This window comes from Rhopalosiphum padi, chromosome 4 (genome assembly GCF_020882245.1).
Source record: "Rhopalosiphum padi isolate XX-2018 chromosome 4, ASM2088224v1, whole genome shotgun sequence".
Taxonomy (NCBI): Eukaryota; Metazoa; Arthropoda; class Insecta; order Hemiptera; family Aphididae; genus Rhopalosiphum; species Rhopalosiphum padi.
This window is the reverse complement of record NC_083600.1, coordinates 13,732,271-13,756,883: the sequence shown is the minus strand read 5'-3', so window position 1 is coordinate 13,756,883 and position 24,613 is coordinate 13,732,271. Positions and strand designations below refer to the sequence as shown.

The following is a 24,613-nucleotide window of genomic DNA, read 5'->3' as shown; positions in this document are numbered from 1 at the left end:
TAAAACATACCTATACATGACTTAATTTTATCTTTTAGAATATTTATGTTTAAACACTTATTATATTGTTTAGTTTTAACCTGTTCATTTACCAGAATTTATCAAATTTGTATACTTATTGTCTATTTATTGCTTGTAAAGAATTTAAAGTTGTGATGAAATCATGATCAGAAATTCTTAACAAAGTATCATAAAGTACCCATTTTAATATTGACAATAATCATTTAATAATTATTCTGAGAGTTCTTATACATCTTCAGTGGTAGTTATAATTTTGGTTATTACTTGACATTTGTTACCTATTTATGTACAAACTACTTAGGTATATACATTCGTATTTTTAATCGATAGCGGTTGTTTTTTTTTCAATAAACCATTTATGATTGATTAATATATTTTATTTCAAATTTAATAAAAGATTAAGAAAATATTATTGTTTAAACTTTTACTAATTATGATTATAATTTTATTGAACCAACGAGATAACAAATATAATATTATAATGACGATAAGATTAAAAAAAGGATTTTTGAAAAATATAACACAGGAGATAACTTGATATTTTAAAACATGAACATCAAAATATTATTATCACTATAATAGTGACATAAAAGTAAAATAATTGAGCCAGATGAAATTGGAATACTTAACTAAAATATATAATATAATATCGAGCCCGGTACAGTAATTTAAAAATTGATTTTAATAATTTATAATTACGCCCATATTATGTGCTTAAAATAGTTCAAGTAGTTTATATTTATTTTTCAGAAAATGGAACTCTGTAATTTGCATCTGAAAGTATTTTGTATTAAAATATGTAAGAATTTAAGATATATAGGTATATTTTGTGATGCATTAAAAAAATATAATGTACTAAGAAAAAAATTACTTTATTCTATCGAAACAATTACAATATTATTTAAAATTCATGAAACTAAAACTCATATAAATATATTAATATGTATAATATAATAAAAATATCAAAGAAGAATATGAATCTTAACATATTCGAAACATATTATTCAATTATTCATTGTATAATACCTATATGAATTTTATAAAGTATTATAAAATCTAAATTCATTTAATTTACCTATTTATTGTTTAATAATATAATGATTTTTATAAATATATTTTAAATTTTTCATAATAATTTAATTGCTCAATTGTGTTGTCTGTATTAAAATTAAATATTAAAAGCTAATAATCGCTTCAGTATTAAATTTTGTATTGATGAATATGTTAATACATTTTTATATTTTTTCTTAAATTTTTTTTTCTATATTCTTTATATAACAAGATGTAGTTATTATGTTTGTATATATTAAATCCTAGACATATACTATAGGTAATAGGTATGGATTATTGATTATTTGATAGGCCAATTTAAGTAGCAACGGACATTGATACATTATTTATTTATACTCTATGACATCGTAGGTCACTGACTCAAGAATTCAGAATATTGTTTACAGTGTGCAAATACTGTATTATTATTTTTAGCTTTAAAAAATGTTTGAATTGCTTCATTCATATTTTTTATTATTTATGTGTTACGAAATTAAAACTAATATCAATAATATAACTACTACTAGATAATGTATGCACGATTGCCTATGTAAAATTTACTAGGACCAGTGTTTTCATTCATTCAATGTTACTGATTAACCTGGATTTTATAAATAAATTGAGTACTAAATGGTGTTCAAATACAGTATTGATATCAACTGTATGGTACTCTGGTAGCATTTGTTTGCAGTATAAACTTTGACGGAACAAGTTAGCATGATTACATTTTTTGTATATTAAAATGTATAATACACAATATACTCTAGAAAAGAATATGACATGCTGAGAAAATTTAAACAATTATTTACATAATAAAAGCTGCGAATGCGTCCTAATATAAGGTTATTACCATGCGTGTGCTTTGATAGAGACTTGTGCAAGTTATTGGGTACAAAGTTTTAGTGCAAAGCACCACCAGTCGGATTTAATTGAAAATATTTATATGATTAACTTCACAAATAAATAATAATAATAACGATTTTTTAAATTAAATAAAAACGTTTACACTAATTTTTTCATATTGAAACATTGGAAGTTGTATCGATTACCATCATAAATAGGTACTAAAAAAAGTCCACATAAAGTATTCCGATCATATAAATATTAAATTCTGTCGACAACTACAAGTATATAGACTTAAAATTTCAGTGGGATGGCAAATTTTTCGATTAGTGAACATATAATAAAGTATTATCGTCATGCGAAATAAATAAATAAAGTATAGTATTAACTATTATGATTGTAATTAAAAACAATTATGAACTAGGAATATTAGGATTAAAAAAAATACATTTTATAATGTGACTTATAAGCTAATCCAACTTCAAGTTTGTGGGTAGTAATATTTAGTCTTTGTGAAAGTGAAGAGAGAGCAGAAGATAAATTCCTCTCGGATCCTTACTAGCGCTTCGTCATAATCGTGCTTTAAACCACAGTCCCCAAGGAGATGTTTTCGTTGTATACACGTGAAAAGGATAAAACATATATTGGCTGTTATCCAGAATTCGACAATACTGCTACAGGATAGGCGGGGTGATATGAAAATCGCACGTATAAAAGTTGGATATGATAGAGAAGGGTGAGCGGACACGCGATGGTTTCGTTCATTTTTAGAAATATGATGACTTCTTTCCAAGCCCACGAAATCGGACCGTGTGAAATATTATACTTAGTTCAGACAAGAGTCACGTAGGTATGAGTTTATTTTTATTATTTTCAGTTAACGCGCCACAATCTCATTCGACGCAAATTCCGGAAATGAAAACTATATAATAAACGAAACGATATAATGTTATATTATATTACGTTATCATCTAATATTGAAAGAATCCATTTTTTCGTAAAATTTTAACGTTTTTTTTAAACACCATAAGAATATGTAAAAATCGACGAATGAAAAATTTTTATTATTTGATTTTTAAGTTTTGTCAACTTCTCACACGATTTTTGAAGTTGTTGGTAACACATAGAAGGGGGCTTTACAACATTGAGGCCACAAAAAGTGAAAATATTTAATTACACGTTAGACTTGAGCGCAAACGCCAAAACCATATTAAACCTTGAATTTAGGTAAGAGCTGTTTTGTGATGCAAAGTTATAATGCACTAATAGGTATATTACATCCGGGAGTAGAAAGTTTCTTAGAAATTCTATGTTTATGGGGGGAGAGTGCAAAACATATACATAGTCAAATTGATTCTTAACAACGAATAGGTACTACAATATATTACCTAAATGAGCTGTAAAAAACATTTAGGCTCATAAAATATACGCAAGTACTTAAAGTAACCAATGCCCTTAAAGACTACGTTTTGGTAAGATATTTGTTTTATTAGTTTAGACTGTTTAGAGATTAATTAGTTATTGATTTTAACCCTCGCGATTTTAATGGGAAAAAAAGTAGGACTATATATAATGGTGGCGTAAGAGAAAAATAGTATTATATTTATATTATTAATTTTAACGTGAAAATTAATTCAATAACACAATTAACGAATAATTTAAAATTTGCTTGACTTTAATGAGTTACAACCACGAATGCTTATTTTCATTGTATAAGCAATACAATTGAAATTGACTATGGAAAAAAAATTGAACAAGGAATTCGATAAAATTCATAAATAACGTACGTTTTTCTAAATTAAAAATACATGTTAATTCTTTAAATTATAGTAACTTTGATTTTTTAAATATTTGAACTATTATTTAGGGTGTGTAACCTATAAATACTAAATTCTAAAATATTTGTAAAGTAAAATAAATTAAATTAAAAATGATTCCTCGTTGTTGCAAAAAATTGATATAATTTAGTTTATATTGTTATATAATTGTATTAATAATGAAAATAACTAGTAACAATCATTTTTAACTATACATAGGATGTTTTAAACTTTTAATTCAAAAATTTAGAACTATAAGATTTACTATTTATAATTATTTTAAAATATTATTACATCTTTATGATATTGTAAATAAATATAAGATTTTATTTAAATTAAAAACTTATCCTCATTATTTCAATTTCTACGGATGATATAGTGATAATAAAAGAAATTAAAATGCATAAGTGTATCCCACACGATAATGATATTATTAGTTAGAATTAATTACCTAGCTTTGTTTATGAGTAAATAATTAATAACTATTCGATTTATTCATAATATTGTTATCATAAAAATATAGATTTAATAATACTAAAAAGTTATAATTGTTCACAAATACTTTTCAAAATATTAATTGGATATTATTTCGAAACACAATTTATAAGTTACAAGGTATCAAAAGTATAAATAATATATCAGTTATATTATATGTATTTAAAAGACCTTTTTTATGAATATAAAAAAGTATGAAATATAATTTATAAGATATAATTATTATTTATGTTAAACTAAGATGAAACTATGAAAAAAGAAAAATGATATCATTAAAATATGTCTTAAAATGTAAACTATTAAAAGCAAAAAATACCAAAAAAACTTTATTTACAAAAATATTATAGGTGTTTGATCTTTGATGTAATACGAAAAGAGTAAATATGTTTTTAACAAAAAATGAAAAACGATACAAATACAATATTACCGTTCCCTATAAATCTTTAAAAATCTAAACTAAGAATGATTCCATTTTTTTGTTTAATGAATTTGAAATACATAATATATATACGTATATATTTTTCTAAAATAAATAATATAAGTTACTAACATAATATTTGTGCATCTGATGAGTGAGTGATGTATTGTTGTAATACTTATAAATTATAATATATATTATATAGAATATTTAGAAAAATATTTTAGAAAGTCATTTTATTGTGATAGAAATGCAGACTGGATACAGAGACCAGGCTTAATAGAGGCATTCGTTATCCCCTCGTTCATCTCGGTGTAGGATAGTGGAGCATTATTATTGTACTTATTTGAATGCGATGATAAATCATCGCAAACTAAAAACCTATTTTAAGTGGAGCTAGCTGTTTCTTGCTATGCATTATTATAGTGCTTTTATGACATTTCTAAAAATATTTAAATTACTTATACGCGTATAATAGTATAATGATTAAGAATAAATATTAAAAATGCAGGACATTTATCATTGAATATAATATTATGATGTTATAATATGGTATTCGAATCTTAAAAAACTGTAATTATGTAATTACCTGTATGAAATTTCAGTAAATTAATTTTTTTTTTTAAATTTTAAGAATTGTAATCATTCAAACTTCAAAATTCTATGAAATATTTCTAACCAGTAATCGACATTATTTTTCATTATTTCTTTCATTACACGTTTCAAATAATTAGATTGACATAGTACCTATATTGTTTACCTATAATTAAGTAATATTGTGCAATCAAATTAATAAAAATTATAACAAACCAAACTAAATAAAATATTTGTACATACATTTTGTAGGTTACTTATTCATTTAAATTAATAAAATATTAATTTATTTTTAACTAATCAGTGAACTAGATAATTAGTTTTAAAAAAAAAAAACTTCATACTTTTTAATGTTGCGATGATCGATATGATAATGTACATATTTTAATATTACGTATAGCTTTAGTGTTCTTATCATTTTCTTTGCATGTTTATATAAATATAATAACGGATTTTTAATTTTAAATCTATTTTTGACCTAGGTATTACAGTTTTAAAATATTTTTTTTATTATTCCTTAGTCTTTTTATTACATGTTTGAAATTTACTTAATTAAAGTAATTAAATATTTTGTTTTATATTAAATAATAAACATGCAATTTTAAGAAATAATTTATAAATAGTACTATAAAAAAATACCTATAATCTATATTCAACTTATGGGAAAATAATATACAATAGCTTGTTAAATTATTGTACATCAATTAAATCATAGATGCAATATTTTATCTGTCTTGAGTATTATGTATACATGTGTACATCTAATTATTATAAATATATAATGTATACCTGATATTTATAAATATAAATTAATCTATTTTAAATTAGTAAAATATTATATATAACATCGATTTTGTATAATTATTATTATGATAATAAAAATATATCTATTATAATTCATAAGAATTAACAATACATTAAAATTATAAGAATATTTAACTATATTATAATATTAATTAAGAATCAGTCATAAAAATGGAGATATTTTAGGTATTTTGAGCATAGCAAGTGAGGTATTGGTTTTACAATGATCAATAAATTTTTTTACACTGGGTTAACTTTTTTTTATACCACTAAAAAAGTTCTATACAGCACTTATAAAGATTGCAAATTTCTCACGTATTTTCCTTTAAAAGGGTATATTTCAAATTTCATACTAATTTTTATTCATTTTTTGAGAAAATTACGAAAACAGCAAAAAAAAAAATTTAATATTGCATTAATTTTAATAAAATTTTGACCAATTTTTACTTGACTTAGAAATTCAAATGCTACTCGAATGAAATAATGGTATATCATAGAAGATCTTAAATTTAGAACAATCCTTCCCAGTGACCTATTCAATTCTTGTATTTCTTTGTATGTTTATTTAGGTTCCAATATTTTTAATTAATCTATGAATCTTATAGGATAACTTTTTCAAAACAAGGAAAAGATTTGTTTGGTATTATAAATATAAAACATTTTTATACTATAACTATTTTATGTTTTATACTTTATCATAGTTTTAATCTCTAATCGATTGAGTAAAACTAATTCAATATATAAATTGGTACCTAAAACGTTTGTGTCCTCGTGATTTAAAAATAGATTTCTTAGTTTTAATTTTTAACTGATAGTTTTATATTTGGAATTTAAGAAACGATTACAATAATTTTATACCGTAGAAAAATATATTAATTTATCAATATACATCTAAGCGATCGTATAATTTTCTTTTAATCGAAACTATTAGTAACATAATATATGAGTACTTCAATAAATATAAAATAATTGAAAATGTTTTTAGATTATAATTTTATTATTAAATAATGTAAGAATAATTTATTATGATATTATAATATTATTATTAAAATTTGATTAAAAGTTAAATTCATTTTTATTTCTATAAATACATTAACAAAAATTTGTTACTGCTAACTCTATTACTGAAAACAACTATATATTAACGTATATTTAAGTGAATAATACACCAAAAACGTAATTTATAATAGTTTTCTATAATAAAATAAAGCTCAAAATATAATATGTAATATACTTGAAATATCTAATTTACAATAACTAACTAATATTTTCAGATCTATACAACAGAATGATATCAAATAAAAAAAAAAGAAATATATAGTATTAATTACTATCTGATAAAAGCATTGTTTAATCATTGTTTGTTATTATTTCTACCATTATATATAAGGTATTCATTAGTTACTTTAAAAGCGTTTAGCATGGTATTAAACAACATTACTTAATGTGTATATATAAATATAATAATTAATAACAAACTATATTATTTTAGTATATGATAATTTTAATTTAATGTATAAACAAGATATAATATTTGTATAACGCGCCTTCTAAACATTCCTACATCCTACGTAAACAGCTCTAGATGTGAATAAATTGTATTTTATAATCAAAGTTAAATAATGCGAATAAATATTTTCTATTTACATCATTTTTTGAATACTATTAAAACAACTACATTATAACACAGAAAATATTTTCATTATCATTATTTTTTTTAAATTATTTATTTATTGTACTAATCTTGCTATTTTTGGATTTTTTTTACTATTTGTTTTGCTTTAATAGTATAAAATTAATTTATTTTTTGTACCTCACCACATTTATCCAATTTATCAATAACATTTTCCTACTTTTCCCATTAACCTACCATACATATACCACATAATTTAAATACTTCTATTTTTATGTAATACACAAGTAGCCATTTTATATGATAAAAATTAAAAAGTAAAAATCGAATACTCAGAAAACTTATTGACAAACATGGTATAAGATATCATTCTATGTACATTATATTCAATTGTATGCATATATTACGTAAAACTTCTTTTCAAATATCTGATGCGTAATGGCACACACACAAAAAAAAGGAAAATACGTAGGAAGAAAAAAATAAATTGGATCGAATAACGTATATTATATTTTGATATTTGAACATTGATGACATTTATCCAGTTTGATACCTTCACTTTTAATTGGATGACTTACATAACTTAAAGTAAAATGTAATACGTTTTATTGTGACAGTTCACCGGATTTGAAAACTCGTTGTTGCATTGGGATGGAACTTTAATTGCATCCAATGTATTATTTCGATTGGTATGTTAAAAATAATTTTTGAAATATTCAAGACTAGTTATTTAATTTGTATTAACTATTTATAATTATTTAGTAATGATTAATAGTGATGTTAAATTGTACTTGAATAGTAATAAATTTAAACTTGATCACATCAAAATCTTACTTGAAGTTACAGTAAAATGCATGAAAATGCAAACAATAATTTTGGGTAATTATCTTTAACAACCATCGCAACAATAGGACAACTTAATTTAAAATGTATATTAATTGTTAAGACTTTAAATTCTGAAAACCATTATTTAAATAAAACTACTCTGATTATACACAGCATTATTACCATCATATGATAGTTTATGTTCGTATAAACAATAATAACATTAAATAAAATAGAATATTAATGGAATATCGCAAACATATGTTTATGAGTTATGACAAATTCCGATAACATTAAAATCTGTTGAGCCAAAATCACGCGAATATGAGTAGCAATATTGCATAACCATGACGCCGTGCTTAATACTAATGTAAACACATTAGTACGTGTATACCACAATTTATAATATCATTTCGTGAGCCATATATTTTTTATTTATTATATAATACGTGATAGGATACTAACTAACTATTCTAAAATGAACAAAAAAGTGTATTGATTATATTTTTTTCCGATAGTTCGGGCAACGGACAAGTGGACAATAGCAATATGCGATTCACGCAACATATCGTGTTGTTGTGTTTCGAGATATTATATTATATTATCATTATTTACTATTGTTTTGCGTTTTTTGATGGACATAAATAATTATGATCTTTGAACCACGCTACGAAGATAGCGGTTGAACAAGTGTGACGTAAAAATTCAACGATATCAAACGAATACGTTATTTATTGTGTGTTAATGCGGAAACAGTGAAAAAAGGTTTGCGGAATACTTACATAAATTGCTCATAGAGTAGTATACTAGTATGGGTGGAGCGTAGTAAATGGTATTTAACAAGATATGGAGGTATCGTTGGGGTTGTCTAAAACGGGAGGACTTTAAAAAAAAAACAGGTCTGACGCAATTTTATACTTTTTGCACTGTACATACACTACACACAGTTAAAAATACGGTATATTTAATAATTTATGGCTGTATATAATAATAATTTACTGTCGGCGTTTCATTATTACCTGTTTTTCAGCCACTTGCCGTGTGGAAAACCGTTTGATGAATGAGTCCTCCCTCTGTAGCGTTGGTTTTGATGTCTTTATCGTCGAAGATATAGCACTAGATAACTGCACGGTGGTCCTGAGTTTCATCCATCTCTGATTGCTCCTGCTTCTGTAGAAAATTCGTAATGTTGAGTTAACGTACATATAATACCTTTTGTTTAATATAACTTTCTAACATCTAACGTGTTATACTGTCACGTATAGTTGTGAACAGCTCAATATATAAATGTACTTATCAATTACATATTAAAGAGTGAATCTAGAGATCAAGTAATTATTTGCTATGACGTGCCTGTATCTATATTTTATATCATAATTATTATGATACTACTTAAACGTCTTAAGCATCTGTAGTATAAAACAATATAATATATTTTAGCTAATGTATAATTGAATCAAATCACTATTGGATGTTTGGTTATTGTTTATAACAATTCGATTCATTGGGTTGTTTAATGAATAATTAGTATTCCATTTAGGTACTTTGAAAGGAAGATTAGTTTTGGAATTAAATGTTGGTACTTTGAAGACCCCACGCGGGGTTATAGTGGTATAATTTATAGGACATTCTATTTCATCCGTTATTCATTTTTGCATGAATTCCATGTCATTGAACTTTCTTATATTTTAGACATTTGTACTAGAAAATAAGCGCCACGACCATTCCTAACGATTTTCGGGTCATACCTAGCTGAAATACCATCATTCTTAAAAAATATTATATTTACATATTTTTCAACTTATTTTTCGGGTCTATTGTTGTCTAAATTCCATATAAATACTATATAAACGCATATTCAAGAATTGATCTTACGAGTGCACTATATAAGTCTTCAAGACAAATGGGATTACTAAGTTCGCAATAATCGTATTTTTAAAATCCTACCGTCTTAAATATCTTAACAATAGATCGTGTAGGTGTTTGTAATAAGCTTTAAGACGAAGGATATAATATGCTATATAAAAATATTAAAACGCTGCCGTTCATAAAATCAGAATTGGTTAATGTGTATACACACTTTCGAAATATTTATGAATAATCCATTAACCACATTACACACTATTCAAGCTACACTGAAGTATGATAATTATTAATTACATCGCCAAAGGACTGAATACTCATGCACGTTATCGGATCATCAGCAAACCTTAAATGGTTGTATTATTTAAATGTTTTACCTAGATCGTTAATGAATAGCAGGAACAACAAAGACTACGAAGTCAAGTGCCAATGCAACTAATATAGATAAAGGCTTTTCAATTTTGTCCACGAGAAAATGATTATTTGATAAATATGACGGTTTCTTCACTTAAGCGCCTCAAACTATATATAATAATGAATAGATGATTCTAGGATGCCATCCTATAGTTTATGAATTTTCTCTTTTGAACTCAAACACAGCTGCTTCTTTGTCATCCATCACTCAGTTTAAATCGGAACATGACTCGATAAAAATAAAACAATATTGAACTGCATATATTAAATATAATATTCCAAGTCCTTTATAAATGCATTTTATGGTTATTCTCGTGTATAATTAATATTATGTCTGAAAAAGTTTTAAGCAAAAGCCCCGAGAACCTTTTTAAATATATATTATACCATGTGTCCACGGAAACAGGGTACACTTTATCACTCATTATCATGTAGATATTTTTTAACTCTGTTTGCGAGACATTAAATTAGACTAATAGATCATAAATTGCTATGACTTACAATTTTTTCAACTCATGTATATTGCACATGCACATACGGAAAACATCTTCATTTTGCAACATCATGGCAACTATTATTCCAAATATTATTTTTAATTAATCAACTTTTTTCAAGAAATTTTAATCCATCAACTGGTACTTTAATCCCAAAATTGGTGAAATTAGAGTTAGGTATGTAATACATTTTTTTTTTAGTTCTATGTATTTTGTTGTTCTAAGCACCATATTATGATATATTATATTTTTATTATTCAAGTAATAAATTATATTTTACTATTTATGAATTATTATTTTATTTTATTTTATTATTACACATTATAAAATTACACGATTTATTATTAAAATATGTATTTTCAAAAAATAAAATTCTAAATTTATATTTTTTCTAAAAAATGCTACACATTTTATTTACAATTATAAATTTATAAGTATACATATCATATACATGCATATACATATTGTCATGAAAGAAAAATATAATAAAAGTATTGTGTTAATATATATACATTATACCTACAATAAATAAGTACATAGATCGGCTGTGATTATGTGGCTCAAGAAAAATAAAACAAAGATGGTTTAAAAATCTATAATACAGTCTGTATAATATATTTGCACGTAAAAATGTTTTTAAAATATTATACGCTTATTTATTTTTTTTTTTTTTTTTTGTATTTCGTTCATTATATTATTTGGTTGGTACAGTATATATTGATAATAATATGTAACAAAACATCGTAGAAGGATAAAATCTCTCTCTCAAAAAAAATATATATGTTACTAGTGCATATACTTTCAAGTAGCGACTGGACAGCCACTTCAATCGAAACAGCTACGCTTAAAATCACGTGTACAGCAAATTTATTTATTGTATTACACATTATAATACAAGTCTATATGTTAAAAATCGTCAATATTTTTTTAAAATAAACCAATAAAGTACTTTATTCAGAATTTTTCGTTTTAAGATTTAAAATTATTATACAGTCAAGTTGTTTTAAACTAATTATTATTTTATGCGTGTCAGGTCTACAAAAAAAAAGGTTCTTTTCCGTGGTAGGTTTATGTAGTGTTTGCGTACGACCGTCGAGGTAATACAAAAGATAATATTAGATACCTTAAAAAAAAAATAAACATTTTTTTTCTGTTGCTTACGTTAATAAAAATAAAAGGATTGTCAAATGTAAGTTACGTAATAGTTTTTTCTTTTACAAACGCATGTAAGAAACCCTAAAATAGCAATTGTCACGATTTAGTTATGTATAATGTTTTTAATGCATTCATATTATTGTCGTTATCGATTTTTGGAACCAAAATTTCGTATAAATTCCATTAAAAGTTTTATATTACAAGTATATATTAACAAAGCTGTAATGACATTACAAATTTTCGCCAGCAATGAATAGAATCGTTTAACAGTCGAATCACCAGAGAAGCTATTGTCGATTCGTTTACTTAAGAAAATTACATACATTTTATAATCTCTCGTACGGTGACATTATATTATAATAGGTTACTTAAATTAATTTTTAAGTTAAACCTAATAAATTGTATAGTTGTATTTTAATTTTCGTGACATTAAAATTGTTAATTACTGTTACACACGTTGTTGTTATTATGTATGTATGACAGTCATAAAAAAAAAGATTAAAGTTTTAATAAGTTAAAAATAACGAAAAATAATTATTTAATTTAATTTAATTTAATGATTAACCTATGTTTTTAAAATTTTTATCTCGAGTGAATCAAACTAATTTGTAATGAACAATACATTTATTTATTCCTTCAACATACAAACGAGCATTGACTGCCATTTTTCTTTTATTAATATTTAACACAGCCTATACTATACAATTAATAATTATCGACGTTTATATAAAATAAGTGATTTATTTAACCTTTATTATATTACGTACCACTTTACGAGTCCATTAGTATAATATATTAATATCCCGGTATTCATATTATTCCTTTTATATTAATTTCGTACTGTAATATATATATATGTATGTATGTATGTATGTATATATTTTAATCAAAATCTATTTATGAAATTCTAAACACGTATATCAGTTCAATAGTTGTAACGTGTAGTAAAAAAATCAATTTAACACAAAAAAATTCACTCACTTAAAGCAAAATCTTTAAATAAAAGATTTAAAAAAACATCCAACCACATACAATAATATTCGCAATGAACTTAAATCATATATAGATATTAAAAAAATATATATATTTATTTTCATTTAAAACAATATTTTTACTCTAATATTAAAATTATAACTATTATTTTTAAACAACTACATTGATAACGCCGTAAATTACAATTTTATTAAAGTTGAATTTAAAACCAAATATATTAAGTTAAAATAGATTTAAGTTTAATTTCTTTATGTATTTACTTTGAATGATTTTTTTTATCATTAATTAATGTTTTACGTATATCATGAGTTTTACAATGCAGTGTACATTAAATTAAATTGCAGAACACTAATTAATAAATATGAACAAATTAGTCATTTTCATTTAATACCAAATAATTTAAATTAAATTCTAACGATGAAATCTTAAAATTTGTCATTTTGTGATAGGTGAAGTAATTTTATACGTTTTAACACAAAAATATTAGCATTCAGCAGTATTGTTTTTATTCAATAGAATAGGTATTGGTAAAGGATTGATAATAAATTGAATCGGATTTTGAAGAAAATAAGTGTATTATAGAACATCTATGTTACGAAAAATAATGGTTTCTTGGCAACAATTAATTCACCTAAAATGTCTAATACAATTGACCTATGGATCACAGATTTACGAGCAATAGCAGTAATGCCAAGCAAACTACAGTAGTGTTGTTGATAATAGACAACTTTAAATTGTTTCATACACAATTGTTATTTTGTTATACAATAGGCACTTTCTTATATATAATTATTGTACAGTGTTCATATGTTTTACATTTTTACTTTGTGTCTGAGAAATTAAGTTAATTATGTATGAATATACATTTCAATTTTAAATCGTATGTAAAAACAAATATTCCGATGTGTCTATAGAAATGATTTATTGAAAAGTTTCAATAGATTTAATACATTTCAGTGAACAACATACGAGTAGTTTATTATTATCATAGTTCGAATATCGATTAAATTAAGCTAAGCTTTCTATGTACAATATTATTTCCAAAAAAAAACTCTTTTATAAATATTATTTTTGAAGTAGTAGGTACATATTCATCATAGTTTACGATCGACATATTACACATGAAATAATGAAAAATTGGCAATATGCCCGATTACAGTTTTATACGAACTAAAATCAATAATTTATGATAACCTTCAGTATTCTTTGTTTTTCCACATAAGAGAATGCAATGCATCAAATGTAGTGAAATTCTGTTAAACTATAAAAATGTATAACACACATAGTAATTGTAATTCAATGAACACTGTTACCAATAAGGTAGACTAATAAAACTAAGATGAAAAAATAAATATATAATACGCTACGAATTATTAGACAATTAATCTTTGCCATACACAGAAAATTCAAAATACTTTCGTAGTTACGTCGTTATAACGCAGCATTGTTAAGAACCATCAATACTGTGTCATTATCATTCAAAGTTTTGTTATTGATGAAGAAGATCATCAAATTAAGTTGTAGTCTTTTTAGTTTTATAAAATTGTTTATCATTGAAAAATCTATGCGTATCGTTTTTTTTCAATACAGAATAAATTTAATATTATGGGACATTTATGTAATACGTATACACATTATATAGATACTAAAACATAAACATATTATTGTTTCTGCTTACTGTTTAAAATTAATAGGTACTTCTAGTAGAACAAGATTTTATAAATTAAAAAATATACAAAGGCTGTACCTAATATTAGTACCTACAGTTAAACCAAATAATTATAAGGTTATTAAAAACTGTTCATCTTTTTCATCTAAAATTTTGGTGAACTGTGCAGTATTGCAATATACGTTTACGATACCAATTTTCTTTTTACATATACATATACATATAAAATAATTTATATTTAATAATTAGCAAATATTGTATAACATAACATTTCGTACATAGAATGTACTAAAAAAACTGTCCAACTATCTAAGTATCATAAGATCTTAACTATAGTTATATATTAATCTAAAGGAATAAGGATATTGTTTATACAATTTGTAGAATTACCCTCCAGAACTACTTAACGTAAATTTTATTTAAAATAATATTTAAGGCTTTATAGATATGTACGCATATCTGAGTTGACACTTAAATATAATTTTCATGTAAGATTCAAAATTATTAAAAAAAATGTTTTATAATAAAATCATTTTAATTTTCGTAAAATAAAAATCATTGCATTTTATTAAATGTTTACAAAATATATTCATTATATTTTAAATGTATTAGATAATCGTCTATTAGTTATACCTTTCAATTCTTACAGACACTATTTTAAATATTAAAAAAAAAATGATATTTAATGTTAAATACGCTAATGGTTATATGCCAGTATAGTATCTATAAACCGATATAAATAAGAGTTAATAATTTATTTATAGTGCTGGATTCTGGATTATAGACAATGTCTGAAATTAAAAAAAAAATTAAATAAAGTTCCTTGTATAAAATATATACAATAACAAACAACACATTTATATGAGATTATATATTGTGTACATTGAAAGTAATTACGATTGTTATATTAAATAGATAATGAAAAAGGATCATTAAAATAATAAAATTGATTAATCTAAATTTAACATTTAAAATATAAGTGGAAAATTATAAAATATAGATATAAAATCAGCAAATGAAAATCGGAAAAAGTAAATTTGTTTGAATGAGCATACAGTATTAAGGGTATTTTAATTACAAAGAAAATTTCAAAAGATATTATAGTAATTGACTGTAAATGATTATCTCCGTTGGAAAATGATACATGACCTATAATGTATGCATTATATTAATTCAATGCAACATTTGAATTATAATCGTAACTATTATCGATTTTCCATTCTATATACCTCAGTCATATAATATGTACATTGTACATGTTATATCAATGCAGAATTTTTTTCTTCGCTATCGGGGTTCTTATTTTTGCAACAAAAGAAGTTCAGCGTAACGTTTTTATATTATATACATCATATATGTAGTATATACGTTATAATGATTGTGATGCGTGTGCCACTTTTATCTAACTGCGGTCTTGTATTCTATGTACTTACTTATAATAGTATAATACCTATTGAATCTTGTTTAAAAATGTCATAAGAAATCTTTAATTTATATTTAAGTCCAGATAACTAATTATCTTATCATGGTATGTAATCATATAGATATAATGTGTATACATATATGAGGTGATTCGTCAAGTATAATTAGTGAGCATTGCTCACCCCGCTTTTATTCTTTAACAATGCATTTATTTAATTTATTTGAAATTTTAAGTAGACTTTAAGACCACATTTTTAAATATTTAGATTGTTTTTTTTTTAAATTTAAGGATTATCATTGGACGATTCAAAAACGTCTATGTTTAAATGAGAAACACCTTTTTTTTTTGTAAATTATATATTTGTAAAATGGTTGATTTTATTGAAAATGTTGACATATCTAAAACGAAATTAAACGAGTAGTTTTTGAGTTATTAAACTTTTTGTTCTAAGATATTAGAAATAATAATTTTACATAAAATTAATATTAGATGTAATTTTAATCTAGTTCTTTTTTACTATACATGATCGGACACTATATGGACAATTTTTACATGTTCTAAAACTATAATAAATTAATTTTAACTACTACATTTTTCAAATTATCATTATAAGTACCCCACATATGAGTATCGTATCTACTAAAACTGTTATTATAGACTATTATTTATATTAGAATCATTTAAGTTTTATAAGCCATAACTCTTAAACTATTCGTTCGAATTTCAATTTACATCAACATTTTTAAAAGAATTACTTTCTTAACGATTTACAAAAAAAAGAGTGATTATACCTTAAAGATAACAATTGTTTGTATTATCACAAGACAATCTTAAGTTATATCAAATATGATCCTTAAATAAAATTCAAAATTCAAAGATCATACTTTTACTAAATTTGTCATTTTAGAAAAAATGAGAGGAGATAATATAATAATATAATATACTGTAAATTAGACTTTTTTTCAAATAATCTTTTAAAAATTAAAAAAAAATTAAAATCATAAAATTAAGGATATCTACAAGACTAATGCTATTATAATACATATTGTTTAGTTAAGAACTATAATTTATCTCACAGAATTTTTAAATGAACTCGTGTGACTGCATTACAGTATATTAGTATGAATATCAGCTATACCTAGTCAAAAGATATAATCAATCTAATTTTTCAAAGAAATTAAGCTTAATTTGATTCGTTCTCATTTCGAACATAAAATTTCATATTAATTATCCAAGTGATCGGATTTAAGAAAGTTTAAGATTATTTCAAGAAAAGGAAGTTTATTACTTTAATGGATTACAGGTGAATAGACTTTTTCACATAAATACTAGATTAATGTATTTTAACGGTTTTGAAAATTTCTTTATTGCGTGCGAGATAACGTTTAATGAATATTAAACTACTCCTATTATCTCTTTCTATCAAATAAAAACAATATAATAACTTATAACTAATCCTAATGGCCTATATAGATTTTATATTGATACAACATCGACGAAATCAACACAGCTGTGTTTATAATATGAATTTGCTAGAACAAACAAAAATTAATCCTTATCAACTATTTCCAAATGTTAAAATTAAACATGTAATAAAACATTCATATAAAATGTGTAATTTTAAACTTTACACAGAATTCATTAAATCGTTACCAAATTTTAAATTTGATTTCCCTACAAGAATCTATAAAATCTAATCGTATTTTTATTTTTCAGTATAGATTAATTTTGTTTGGTTTATATTTTAATTTTTAATATGTATCAGGTCAAATTGATAAAATATTAAAATTGAAACAATATTTTTTTTAGATATTTAAAGTTTTTAATAAAACTTTACATAGTCTTTATCATACTATTATCTATCTACCTAATAGTAAGGTACACATATTATGTGTATATATTATATATATATTATGCGTTATAACTGTTATAAGTATAAAACTTAAAATATTTTTAAATGTTTATAATTGACACTGTTAAATTTTAGTACATATTATTCGTATGAAAAATGTACTTTAATTTTGTTTTACAATATTTTATTGAATGATAATGATGTAAAAATTAGTGGCATGCATAAAGTCAAGTTTTAAATATATTGATAAAAAATAAACTTAAAAAGTAAAAACTGGTCACAAAGATGGATTATCGGCCGTTCCATTCATGTATATTCAGTCTACGTTACCGATACGGTACCTATATTATATCGATTGTTCTCGTGGGGGTCTCGAAAGGACGTGTCTTTTATTTCGTCCGTATATATTTCTTCCTTAGGGTAGGGCGTAGGCGTCTAAGTCATGTACAGAGAGACGTGGGACATAGTTGACGAAATGCCTTAAAGGCGTGCCGGACTTACGAATGAAAACAAGAATTTAGAAACATCTAGATAACCTACGACTGGGCTTGCAGTAAAAAATGATTATATCCAATTCTTCATACCGAACAATTTTTAAAGACAAGCCGTATTTTATTTTTGGTTCTTTCGTAAGACTTTTATAAAAACAATTTTAATGTCTTAATAACGTATGTTAATAATTTTATTTGGCATGAAAATATTAAACTTTTATACTTATTTAAAAACAATTAATTTTACGGCATCGACAGTTAAATTGATTTTTTATTTAAACAAAAACTTATGTAGTACAGTAAGACAACAGTTAGACAATGAAACATTTTATATGCATGTGCAGCGTTTGTAACATATGAATTGAATTATTATGTTTTATTATTTAATAAAATAAAATTTATTTAATCCCTAGTATTATGCTAAGAAATACATTAAATGATTTAAACCTCCAACAAAATGTCTGAACATTATAAAATGAATGTCTTATTTTACTATACTTTTTAATCTGCACAATGCCATTAAAAGCAAAATATTTTTCTATATATATTTTTTTGTGTCTTTTGTTTTTGCATCGATAAACGGAATACTAGACTTATAAAACATAAATAAGTGTCTAAACTATTATTTTTATCGTTTCTAAAAATAATTCATGGTAGTTAAAATTAAAAATATTTATTGGTGTATTGGCTAACTGTTCTACTTTTATTACATAGTATGGTATAATACATGCACTATGGGCGTTTTAAAATAATTTTAAAGGTACCTCGTTGTACCTTCATTCGACCTATTTATAAAGTTTAATATTAATGTATTTTTCCAGGTGTTAGACTATTAAGTATTAGGGAAATATAAACGTAAGTGTAATTTTAACCGGTATTTTGTGTATGTTTTTTCCTTTTGATTCTTTACGGTTTGATACGAGTAATCTGGAAAGTAAACGCATGAGTAGAGAGTATCATATACGAAAAATTAATGGTTCTCACTATATATATCGTTAACAGCGCAATGAACATAAAAGCATTCAGTGTAAACTGTTTAACAGATAAACGTTGAAGATTAAGTCGTGAAGAATTGAGAATGTATAGGGTTGGTGGTAAAAGAAAATTCATCTGTAGAAAAATAATCGAAAGAATGGTAAGAAATTTATATAACATCCAATCACACTAATATGTTAACACGCTTTTTACATTCATTTTGTACATTGTAAATAGTATAAGTGATGTCTCCGTAAGTAAATAATTGTAATATAATTTATTTACGGCAATTCAAATATAAAATTAAAACCACTATCGTGCAGCTTTAGCAGTCTATATTGTTGGTAAATAAATTATAAACAGTTAAAATTTGATATCAATATAAAACCAAAAATGTCATAGGACGTTTTTATAGTACAAAATGTACATTATTATGACAGATTAGATTAATCCTGTAAGATCAGCAAATTAACTTAATTACCCACGAATTCCGATTCGTAATTCGCGAACAAGATTATTATCACGTGTTAATGTTTTATTGATAACTATAATTATTTAATAGAACTTCATTATAATAAAATTATTTAAATTGAATCGATATAATATTTTAACAACATAAAATAATAAATTACTATAACAAATAAATGTAAGCTTATTTTATGACACTATAGTCTTTATATTCAAAATACAATACTGCTTACTTCTTAAATTTAAAGAACAGTTTTGAGAGAGCTTCCCGAATATTGTATGTATATATTTTTTTTTTACTTCTATCAAATCACGTTTGTAGAAAAGTTCTGGGACTCATCTTTCAAGTGTTATAGTCAAAACTTAAAAAAAAAATCTACGTTTTTATCGATGCCTTGGGAATTTTTATGACAACCAGCAACCTGAGTCTAACTTAACATGGAACTACTTTGAAACTTTGTTGGTCGTTGTTTTCGAAAATTGTAAAAAATAATACTATAGAAATATTCTTACAATTCATCATTTCAAAGTATAAAGTAATATAATATAATACAAATCAAAGTGAAAATTGTTTACGTTTTTACAATATTTTACAGATATTTATTTAGTTAAAATTTCATATTTTTAAGTTTATTCTCATGGCTATCATAACAAAAATTAATTTAAATCAGCACAGTTAATATAACTAGGTATTTTAATAATTAAATATATTTTTATTATATTATACTTTTAATATAATTAATTACATTAACAAAAAAATGCAGCGCCCCATAATATAATTACATTTTTTACAGTAGGTACCTACCACTCCATAAATTGTTCTTTTTTTTAAATTTAAATTTAGTTCAAAACCTCTACGTGACATTATTTATTTTGTGGTATAAGCTGTTGAGAAAACGTTATAAGTATAAAATTAAACTGTAAAAAAAATCCATTTTAATGTGGTACGCATACTTATTAAAATAGTTTACACAATAATACTAATACTAATACTAAATAATAATACTGCACGTCTTAATAAATATATTTTTTAATATTCAAACCATATAGACGACTAAAAAATTTAAATGTTTAAAATAATTTTCCAATGCATACATAGAACAATATTAACCATTAACCACTAGTTCTCTAGTACATTACTATTAAACGTTGCGTTTGGAATACGAATAAACAAGTTTGCTACTCTAAGTCAATTAATAAGGTATAATAATACTATTTATAACAGATAACAATCTAATACCTAAGCCATAAAATAATATACGTTATAAAGTATATTTCCAAAAAACAAATACTAATGCAGGCTATATAATTCGATATTGCTATATTTTAGTGTCCATTTAAATTAAAACATGATATAAAAAGACTCCTCTTATAAATATTAAATGTATATCACAACAAATATGATTTCTCTTAATTTAATTTATTTTGATAAAGTTAAAACAATCCTTGTTTATTTAATTCCAGGAATCAGGACATAATAATATGCACTAGGGAATCGGAAAGATTATTCTTGTATAATGATAACTAAATGAATATAATTTATATTAATATTTTTTGTAACTTGGAGATTATAAAGGTACGAAATACAGAGGTTTTAATTATCAAACATAAAAACATATCTTTTGGGTCATTTGAAATAAATTAGCCATTTATAAATAAAATAAAAAAGTGATCAGGATAACCTATATTAATTTAGGATGTATTTGGTATTAACTATTTAACATTTGTTAATCTTTATCGATTCACAAACATAAATTCAAACTTCTTACTCAACAGATACTTCCATAGCACAACGCTGTTACTTGATACTTTCAAAGTTAATTCATAGTAATAAAAGAGTTTAATAATATTTTACGGATGTCCACTCAAGTGAAGAATAAACTTTCTTTTAATTTGTATTATCTTATACAAATTATATAATACAATCAGAGTAATTTGATTTGATTTTCCATTAAATATTAGTTTTAGAATGATAATATTTTATTTATTGTCAACAAATGATTAATTAAAAGAAAAGTAAATGAGTGGATATAACATAAAACTGTAGTTTAATTTTTTAAATGAAGTTTTTTTTTAACACCTTGATATCGTAGACTTTTTGTTTTGGCAATATAGTTTAATAAAAGAAATATAAAATATTTAAAAATGTGATTGTATATTTTTTTTTGTACACCGCTTTTCTAGGTGTTTGATAATATTACCTGGATGGTACGATCTTTTCGGCATTCGTTGAACTGTTTTTGACATTGCCGCTGGAATTATCATTGGTATTTTTTGAGCTGGACGTTTCAGACGTAATGGGCGTTCCTGGCTTTATATTGTCCGTTCTCATTCCCGTACTGTCGACCATCATTTGTCTGACATTAAACTATAACGGAAATAAAAGAAAAATTATGAAATATAAAAGATCATATTTTTAAAATAATAGTCGATACGTGAATAGATGCGAAATATAAGTGGTGACAGTCTGCTAAATATAATAAGCGTGGAAGAAAACAATAAAATCTTAATTTCTATACATTATCCAACTCGTCGCTTTTTCACATACTGAATCTATTTTACAAGCGATTATAATATATACATAAAAATATGCATATTATCCATATAATATATTATAATGCCAAATATACAACTGAAATTCAGTAATTATAATTATACTATGCTAATAAAAGTATATTTATACATGATAATAATATAATATTTGTATAGCATTATCATCATTAAATATTGTTTTCTTTATTTTTATCGTACAGTAAGTTTGGATTTAATTTTCTCCTGAACATTATTATTATTATATATTTATATTATAATTAAAACTAATGCCATGAAACTTAAAATTCCACTTTTTAATTCCTTATTACGTAAAACGTTCTGACCACCTATCGCTTTAGTTACTGTTGTAATTCAAAGTAAAACTTTTGCCATAGTGGTTTTCCTTTTTTCAGTTCAATTATTAACATTTTATTAGTATTTCTGTTCTATTTATTAAAATTAGAAGTTAATTAATATAAGCCTTTTTTTAAATGTAATTAATAACTTTTCAATTTCTGGTATAATGAAGATGATTTAGGAAACTCAAAATTAATTTTAAGAAATAATAATATCAGTATATTAATATTAATTCTACATAAATTAGTATATAATTATCATATATATAATATATTAAATATTAAAATTTAAAATCTCAAAATTTAATTTATATAAGTAGATACAACAATTTTGAATGAAAATAAACAGTTCCATCCAAATAATACAATTATAATTTATAAGTTCGAATAGATATTATAGGTACATGTGTACTAATTAGCCTATAGATAGAAATGAAATTACATAGTATTTCATATTATTCGGTAGAACATTTTTAAAGAAAATACCTTTAAGTGAAAGGTCGAGGGTTTTGTTACATGTTAATTCAGTTTACGAAGCTTAATTAATTAAAAAAGGACTTCTTCATCTAAAATCCAAAAATAATCTCTTAAACTCTTAAAATAATACGTCATTTAAATTAAATTTTTTTTTGCACGTTTACATATTTTTCGTTAATTTAAATAAAGTTTGTAAAATACGCATTTAAAATATTTAAAAAAATTAGTCTCATAATGTTAATAGAACTCAGATAATTATATAATTTGGTACCAAAAATAAAGTAAAATAGGTACATTAAATTATTATATTCCAATATGATTTAATCGAAGACAGTTATTATTTAACTGATTATATAGAAAACGAAAAGGATTTCATACGTTTAAAATATTACTATAATCGGAACTATAATTATTATTATAGTTTTTAGCTATAAAACCTCAATATATATATATTTTTTGTCAAACAATTTTTTACAAGAAACATATAATAATAATTTCGTCAACATAACAAATAAGAGTACCATTACAAAAACAAGTATTATCGATAAAATATGTACGTATATCTGTGACGTTTTATTTAAGTAATATTGGAGCAATGATTTAGTGGAAGTTTAGGAAATGGAGGTCGTTTGTCAACTAAACAGCTGTTTCGTGATTTTAGCACCTTTTCGAAACTTGGGAAATTCCAACTTCAACTTATTCAAGGCTATTATTAGATGATTGGTATTTCAAAGTACTTATGAAGTACAATTGAACTTAAAAGCCGATGATAAGTTGAAAACTAAAAAAAAAATGTTCTAAACTACCTACCCATTAAAAACACTTGAATTATTGTATGTAATTTTAACAGTTAATTTTTGAAATTCTATTGGTAGAAATGTGTGAACTATTGGAAATGCTTTTCATTTTATTTTATTTTAAGTGGACGTCAAACTACAATTGATTGCGACC

At 23.6% G+C, this 24,613-nt stretch overlaps 1 protein-coding gene across 2 annotated transcripts in view; it reads right to left on the bottom strand.

The window, feature by feature from the left end:
• Window positions 1-24,613, bottom strand: part of LOC132930221 (cyclic nucleotide-gated cation channel beta-1-like) — a 107,801-nt gene that overhangs the window by 42,945 nt on the left and 40,243 nt on the right. For both annotated transcript variants that reach the window (XM_060995965.1, XM_060995966.1), the window contains 2 exons: window positions 22,499-22,665; window positions 9,520-9,670 (listed from right to left, as the gene is read on the bottom strand). In XM_060995965.1, the coding sequence (XP_060851948.1) occupies window positions 9,520-9,670; window positions 22,499-22,665 (318 nt within the window). The remainder of the gene's footprint in view (window positions 1-9,519; window positions 9,671-22,498; window positions 22,666-24,613) is intronic.